The sequence below is a fragment of the Lactuca serriola genome, chromosome 3 (assembly GCF_051521515.1).
Source record: "Lactuca serriola cultivar US96UC23 chromosome 3, Lser_US96UC23_V15, whole genome shotgun sequence".
NCBI classification, from domain to species: Eukaryota; Viridiplantae; Streptophyta; class Magnoliopsida; order Asterales; family Asteraceae; genus Lactuca; species Lactuca serriola.
Window position 1 is genome coordinate 199,100,154 of NC_136410.1, and position 8,662 is coordinate 199,108,815.

The following is an 8,662-nucleotide window of genomic DNA, read 5'->3' on the forward strand; positions in this document are numbered from 1 at the left end:
CCAGCTTTTGACTCGGCGAGTTGGTCACTTAATTCACGACCCAAATCCGCTCTGACTCGGCGAGTAAGTATACCTACTCGTCGAGTCCCTTCTTCAATTTAAACTTTTAGCCCTTAATTCAACTTCTGAAATTTGGGATGTTATAAATAATAATAATAATAACAATGATAATAATAATAATAATAATAATAATAATAATAATAATAATAATAATAATAAGATAATCAAAAGTAATGAATAAACTATTACCTAGAATGATGAAAGCAAATAGAGTTAGTTCAGTAGTGGATCCAAACTACCTAGAATGATGAAAGCAAGTAGAGTTACATTAGTATTGGATCCAAACTATTGGATCTGAACGAAATTCCACCAATCTCTTTCACATATCCTAATGACTATGATATTAATTCAATCAATCTTGATCCACCAACCTAGTGAAAAGCTCTAGAATGTGTTGCTAACAAGTCCTTTTCTCTCTTTTAATTGGTTTCGGTGGTCACACCTCATAAACATTCCTTGTGTTGGTTCCCTGTCCTTTAATTACCCACATCCTTGCAAGAACGAAGTCACATATCGGTCGACCTCTTATGAGATAGAACAATAGAGCAAGTGATAACTGATTGCTATAATTTCACCATAAAAAAATCAAAGTTCGTTCCTTCCATCGTCTGAGAAAACTATAGTTTTAGCAGATGAGTGGAACATATATACCTAAATAAATTAAAAGATGGCGTCTCAAGCTGATAGACATAAAGGAAGTACATCCGTGTTTTGTTTTGTTTTTTTTTTTTTTTTCTGTTATAACATTAACACAGGACATGCTTTTTGTAAGTCGGAAATCATTTATTTTTCACAAAAATGACATTTATTTTATGACAGATCTTTTTGCCTATCCTACAACCATTGTATTTCATATATCTCATGTCATTAAAGCGCCTATTTTGTAGTAGCATAAAAACATTTTTTTTCTGGTTTTAGTTCGTAATTCGACTATATGTAATTGATTCTATTGCAATGATCTTGTAGACTTGATTTTTACTTAGTGCATTTTGTTTTGGTTTAATAAAGTGCTCGATTTTTTTTTCTCATGAATGGTCACAAGAACTAGTTTAATTAGAGTAAAGTTGGTTAATTTGCAATGATCCGTAATTGTCATTTGAATTAACACATTTAACAAACAAGAATTAGTTCTTAAATTAAGATTTAACTCGTTGTAAACATAAATCCGTGAACTTTTATGCTTATGTGCCTATCAAAAGTATAAACTACTATTAGGAAACATGTAAGAAACTCAATGCGACTTTTTACTCAAAATCTATTGGTTTGAGGGAGTGGTAACACTCCTGCCACTTTGCCACGTAAAAATATTTAAGGCCACATAAGATGTTTTGATGTCACATAGGATGAAGGAATGGTAACATACAAGTTATAAAATGGTACGGAGTGGTTGAGTGTTATTTGAATAGGGTTTATTTTGGAAGAAAAAAAAACAGCTAATCAGCTCTCCCTTTCACCCAATCACAGTGAAGCTTGTATTCCCTCTCCTCTCGCTATGTTGTTAGCGAGCTTACCTTGGTGAGTCCCTTAGCGAGTGATAAGGGGCGGTGTTCCTTGTCCATCATGAGTGCTAAGCGAGCAGTTTGCCGAGTGCTTACTTATGTGGATATAACCCCTATTTCGGTTTTACTATCTATTGGTATAACTAGTAGTACTTTTATATCCCTATTCTTTGTTGGATTGTACATCCAACAAAATTTGAGGTAGATATGATGATGAAATACATTAAAAGTATAATTTTAAAGATCAAAACTACATATATGTTATTATTATATTATAATCAATGTGTTTTTTTTTCGTGTTTTGTAATTATAGGATGAAGATGTTAATTGAAGTACAATTTATATGATTATCTGAAATTTATATTACTTTGTAGTTTCTTCATACAAATACAATAGGAGGAAAATGACACAGATGTTCTACGAACTTTCTAGGGTTTACCTTTTAAGTACATAAACTAATTGTGTGTCTTTGTAGGGGCATAAGGTTAGACGTAACCTGTTTTTTTAGTTCCTCGAACCTATTTTAGCAGGTTTCAGTGGACATATCAGCTCTTTTCCATTTAAAAGTCGAAATTACATTTTGACTTTCTCAAAATCGATTTCCATTAGACGGTAATGGCTGCCATCGCTCCTGTGAAGCCACTGGCCGGAGACCTAGCACCCGACAACTACGGGTTCGTTCTTTAATTTCTGCTTTCATTCATCCCTCCCCCTACTGTCTTTCTTCTTTTTCTTTTTCCCTACTTTCTGTCTCGATGTCCACCTCTTGCATAATGATTCTTGTTTTATTACATTTTCATGATGAAATCAAATTTTACTTGTCAAGCCTAGGTACTAGAAACTTTCTTAAAATTGTGGTTATGATCCAACATTATGTTCAGGAAGCCTTGTCAGGTGGTAACCGAGAATGGAAGGGTAAAAATGATAACATGAATGTAAGACTCAGGGAGAAAAATGCAAGCTTTGAGAAATTTCATCAGAAACCCAACAATTTCTATTGCAGAAACATACAAAACGAATTGAGAAATGAATCAAATTCACTCTCAATTGGAGAAGGTAGGTCTGGTAATTTCATTCAAATGGTGCATAATGGAATCAAATATGGTGATATGCAATTGACTTCTGAAGCTTATGATGTTCTGAAAAATGCCGGTGGGTCAAGCAACACAAAAGTAGCTAAAACCTTTGACGAATGGAACAAAGGCAAATTAGAAAGCTTCTTGATTGAAATCACAGTTGATATTTTCAAGGTGAAAGATGAACATGGTGAAGGTGATTGGTAGACAAGATTATAGATAAAACAAGTATGGAAGGAACCAGTAAATGGACGGTCTATATTTTGGAAAGCATCTGCTTTATTACCACCACAAACCACCACTTCGACAGTGACCAGTTGGTTATTGACGGTGAGCCTCAACCGACGAATAGTTGGACTGACGGTGGATAGTTTCGAGATCCTCCTTGCAACACCGAATATTCTTTCACTTTTTTACACGTTTGTCGATTAAAACTATTAGCCTCATCTGATTCTTAAAACCCAGATGTAGAACGGAAGTGATGATCTAGATGGCGACGGAAGAATTTGAGAAACAAAGAGAGAGAAAGATGTGGGTCTAAGGTTGTAACATTCCAAAATTTAAGGCCAAAAAATTTATTTTTAATTAAGTAATTATAAAAACCAATAATGTGAAAACATCAATAATGTCATAACATATCAAAACTAATGTGTCAATAGTCAAAACTTGTTATTAGAAAACAACATCAGAGTATAACTCCCAAAGATCTCATGTGCGGAAAACATAGTGTAATGCGCTGCAATCATGTTGGCTCCTTTCCTTTCAAAGAAGAAGTACATGAAACCAAAACTGTAAACTGTAAGCACGAAGCTTAGTGAGTTCCCCCATTATATCCTATACCATACAATAAACATACTGCCTAGCATATCTGGGTGTTGGCCTACACTTTCCATCTCGTTCATCCGGTAACCACCGAGCATATATGGGTGCCGGTAACCCCTTCGGTCCCTTTCAACCGGTTACCACCGAGCATATATGGGTGTCGGTCTACCCTTTCGGTCTCTTTCAACCAGTTATGGGGTCTATTTCACCCCTTACCACTACTACATAATATCCTAGCATAAAAGCACATATCCCACATACTGTCTAGCATATCTGGGTGCTGGCCTACCCTTTCGGTCTCTTTCGATCGGTAACCGGTGTCTATTTCACTCCTTACCACTATCATATAATATCATATCATATAAATATATAAATCACAACCAATCGAGGCCTACCAGACAATTATCACAACAACAATCATCTCTATACTATACACCTACTAGTGGGCCGGCATTGGTGCCTTAGACCCACTTCTACAGGAAGGTAACTCACCTCAAAATCTGGAAATAGCTGAAAAGTCACCAACTTCGGATATCAATCCAACTCAAGCCCTATACATAAAAGATATCCTTAATTACCCTTTTCATACTCATAACCCCTTAAGCGTCAACTTTGGTCAAAGTCAAAGTAAAGTCAAAGTTAAAGTCAACACTCCGAGTTGACCCGACTCGTGGAGTTTACCCTTCAACTCGTCGAGTTCCCATGAATCACAGAATTGTGAAATAGCGATCCAACGTGTCGAGTTTTCCTCCAACTTGTCGAGTTCTTCCCTTTAACAAAATCGGGACAGTTCGACCGAACTCTTCGAGTTGCTCTATGAACTCGTCGAGTTCCTCAGTCAGTAAGCCCTTGTTAATGCATTAAGTTACCATTCTTCAAACCAGGGCCCTATCTTCTAGATCTAAGCTGGAAATACGTCTAGAAGGGTAAACTTTCCAACTTTAACCGTTAACAGTGTTGTAAAACTCGACGAGTTAGCCGATTACTCCTCCGAGTACTCGCTACTCGGCCCCTTACCGAGGCGAGTTATAGAATCTCAAGTACTACCTGATCGTCCCCTTACTAAACTTAGTAGTGTTGTAGAACCCGATCAACTCGGTGATTACTACGTATAATATACTTAACGATTTATTATTTAACACACACACATGTGATTGTTACTATATATATATATATATATATATCTTAAATTTTCAGTAATTGTTCACGAAGTGAGACTATTATGTGTTTTTCAGTGTTTGTGTATTCACATGTATCTAATTTTGTTATATATTTCAATCATCTTAAGATTTAACTTATGATTTTGACATATATAAGTTTCCAAAAAATATTTCTACATGAATTACCGAATCTGAGTACTCATGAGTACTCGCTACTCAGTAGTCGGCCGAGCAGGTACCGAGTAATGAGTTCTATAACCTTGCTCGTTAAGAACCTCTCCCAAAACTGAAAACTCAGACCCTAACCCAAAATAGCTTAGATCCAACTCCAAACGCCATTAAAACTTCAAAATAGACCATAAGGTCATAGATCTGGACTCAAGTGACAGTTTGGTCACGTAAAGGTACCATCTTGCTCACATGCATGACCTAATAAGGGCTTAAAAGACCTAAAAGATGACTAGAAGTTGCATGGGACTTCCATGGCCATAAAGTTGGCACCTTTATGCCATGAAGTCTCCTCAAGACCCAAGATCTGAAAGGTTAGCCAACATGGGACGTCTAAATCCCAACCATCAACTTACTTGGGCCAAAATATGAAACAAAACATCCTAAGACTAGATCTAACCATATCATAGACAAGGTTGGAGCTTTATACTTCAGATGAATTAGAAATGAAGCCCAACTTTTGGATCTACACTCCTCCCATGTGTTCTTGCTCCTCCTTCTAGCTTCTTCTTATTCAAGCTCACCATGAAAGCATAAGATTAGCTCACAAGCACCAAAAATGGCTTAGGGTTTTGAGATTAGGGTTTTGGGCAATGGAGGCTGGAAATGAGGCCAGCTTATGGGGGTTAAGGTGTTTAAATATGGTGCAAACCTCGAAAATTAAGGTTTCACCTCTGCCAACCTACTAGTCAAGTTGGGGCATCCCAACTCGTCGAGTAGGTTACTTAAGTCATGCGGGTCATATGATCTCTACACAACGAGTTTGTGGCTTCCAAATCGTCGAGTTGCTCTTTTAAAATTTTATAATAAATAATTTAAATACATACCAGGAATCAAGATCACAAAGGTTATGGGAAAATTCAAAGTCAATGTGAGAATATTGGTCAACAATTATCAATTTGTGAAAGGGGTAACCAGATGACCCCTTCACTTTGACCAAAAGAATGTAGTCGACCCGACAAAAACAACTTTGTTCCCTCATAAAACCACAAAAATAGTTTAGGGGCTAAAATGACCAACCTTAGAAAATTTGTAAGATATTTATGTCATTTTCCCATAGAATAGGATACAAATACAATAGGATGAAGACGTTGATATATGATTATCAGAAATTTATATTACTTTGTAGTTTCTTCATGGCTGGATGGCTGATTGACTTGACATTTTTGCACACTCAAATTGCCTAGCAAGGGTTGGTTATTATATATTGATATCATTGGTAAGTGCATACATACATATGTAACGTACAAAATCCACATGGGAATGCAAAACTGTCAAATCCTTGGTTAAATTCCTCGCTTTCGTTAGTGATCTCTCCCGGGAACGTGTTCATAAAGCGGAACTCCATTCTGGTTATCATTTTCAAAAGATTGGCACCACGACTTGAGGGTCAAATATATTATTAAGTTTACTTTGTTTATTATTAGTTTATTTATTTATTTTTGTTTAACATAAGGTAGTAGGTATGTATATGAAATCGCCTATAAAAACGAAAAGCAGAGAGGAAGTGAGCATCCACAACATCATGGCTTCACTGAGCTTCACTTTAGCTATGGCCACCACCCCCTCTTCTTCCCCATTCTTTTCCAAACCAGCGAACCAACGTCAGTTGATAAAGACACATGCTAAGCAAACCCACCGCTTCCAAATGTCATGCAATGTTCCATCAGACGACCATGAAAAACCAATCATCAATACCCCTCAACATCAAAAGCTCATACTACCAAAAACATCACTCGACATGCAGAACGTAGACAGAAGGAATTTGCTCCTGGGGCTTGGTGGGCTCTACAGCGCCGTCAACTTGACGGGTCTCCCATCCGCTTTTGCCGATCCTATCACGACTCCTTCTTTTAATCCAAATTGCAGGGACGCCGGAACGGGCTTCGATGTCCAAAAAGGCCTTCTTAGAACTACTGCATGTTGCCCTCCGGAGTCCAAGAAGGGTCCCGAGAAACAATTCGAATTCCCTAAACATGACGAAATACGCATCAGATATCCCATACACTGTGCCCCGGAAGGATACATGAATAAATTTAAGGAGGCGATGAGGCTAATGAGGGCTCTCCCAGATGACGACCCTCGCAGTTTCAAGAACCAAGCCAAAATTCATTGCGCCTACTGCAATGGCAGCTACACTCAAATGGCTACAGGTTCCCAACAAGAACTCCTGATTCACTTCAACTGGCTGTTTTTTCCCTTCCATCGATGGTACCTTTATTTCTTCGAGAGGATACTCGGAGAACTGATTGGTGATCCAACATTCGGGTTACCATACTGGAGCTGGGACGAACGTGAGGGAATGAAAATTCCACCTACGTTCCGAGAAGGGGGAGAGTCTAACCCTTTATATGATATCTACCGGAATAACATTCGCCACTATGAAGCTATTGTCGATCTTGACTTCAATGGTAAAGATCGCGAAGATACGACTGACGACTATCAGATAAAAATCAATCAGCATGCTATGTATCGCCAGATGATGAGAAATGCCTTCGATACAAAAAGCTTCTTTGGTGGTAAATATGTCGCTGGTAATACACCCATTGATGCTAAAGACTCTTCAGTTGCATCCATAGAGGCCGGTTGTCATACCGCGATTCACAGATGGGTGCGTGACCCTGGAAGTCCGAATGGTGAAGACATGGGTAATTTCTACTCTGCCGGGTATGATCCTTTGTTCTATGTCCACCATTCCAATGTCGACAGGATGTGGGCACTTTGGAAAGAAATGGGGGAAAGCAACCGCGACCCCATACACCCAGACTGGTTAAACGCATCATATGTGTTTTACGACGAGAAACAAAATCCTGTTCGTGTCTACAATAAACAATGCGTGGATATGGAAAAGCTCAAATACAAATACCATGGTCCAGAAATCCCCAGCTGGGTGAATTCTCGGCCGAAACCAAAGTGCAGCGCTTCGGAAAGATCCCAAATCGATATCACGTCAGCCACAAAAGATGTGAAGAACCGAACCCTCACCAACGTAGATACGTTTGTGTTAGTGAGGCCTGAAACTGCTAGAACAAGGACCGTGGATGAATCAGAAATAGAGGTCTTGACGTTGAACAACATTAGTTTCAACGGTAACAAAGCCGTCAAGTTTGACGTGCTTGTTAACGCTTGTAACATTGAAACAAACAAGTTCACCCCGGCTGATAGCGAGTATGCGGGTTCTTTTGCAACAGTTCCACATAACCATGACATGAAAATTAGTACTACGTTCAGGTTTCCCTTAAGAGAGCTGTTGAAAGATATTGGAGCTGAGGGAAATACAGCAATTCAAGTCACCATTGTGACGCAAGAGAAAGAAACCGAGAATATCAGCATTGGCGAGATCAAGATCGAGGATTACTCTTTAGCCGAGATCTCGAAGGCGTCACTTCCCACTGGGCTACAGGGTGCCGGAGCTAATGTCGGCGTCGACGATCTAACAGAATAGTTAAAATAATAATGCATGGTGTACTAATAAAATGGAGGATTTCCGCCTCCTAAATGAATAAGTTCGAGTTTGTGTAGCATCGATAGTTCGATGCATGCGTTGAGATTTTATTTTAAAGCGTGCATGTTTTATTTAATAGAAGTTTGTGGTAATGAAAACTCTATTTCTTACGTAAACAGTATAAAATTAATTAATTTTCAACGAGTTTCTCCTGTAAACATCAAGTTTGGAAAGTATAAGTGTATAATAACTCCCTTGCATCTTAAAAACTTCACAGTTTACTCAGTTACACTATCGGGGAAATTACATAAATGCCTTACCAAGTTTTTATCTTTGGTTCATTTAATCCCTAAAGTTTTTTTTATGTTGTTT

General features: G+C 38.1%; 1 protein-coding gene across 1 annotated transcript; it reads left to right on the forward strand.

The window, feature by feature from the left end:
• Positions 1–727: 727 nt before the first annotated feature.
• LOC145095969 (polyphenol oxidase, chloroplastic-like) lies at positions 728–8,290 on the forward strand. Its single transcript, XM_079033768.1, has 8 exons — positions 728–758; positions 816–827; positions 1,934–1,992; positions 2,035–2,043; positions 2,441–2,831; positions 5,676–5,755; positions 6,302–6,532; positions 6,596–8,290. Exons 1-8 carry the CDS (start codon positions 728–730, stop codon positions 8,288–8,290), a joined length of 2,508 nt encoding a protein of 835 aa, XP_078889894.1.
• The last annotated feature ends 372 nt before the right edge of the window (positions 8,291–8,662 follow it).

Bases quoted from the DNA above. Each gene is read 5' to 3' on its own strand.
- LOC145095969 (XM_079033768.1), top strand. From the start codon at position 728: ATGGCGTCTCAAGCTGATAGACATAAAGGAA. The intron at 2,832-5,675 runs GTGATTGGTAGA...AATACATACCAG, and splicing joins GAAAGATGAACATGGTGAAG to GAATCAAGATCACAAAGGTT. The intron at 6,533-6,595 runs ATCATCAATACC...GACATGCAGAAC, and splicing joins CAGACGACCATGAAAAACCA to GTAGACAGAAGGAATTTGCT.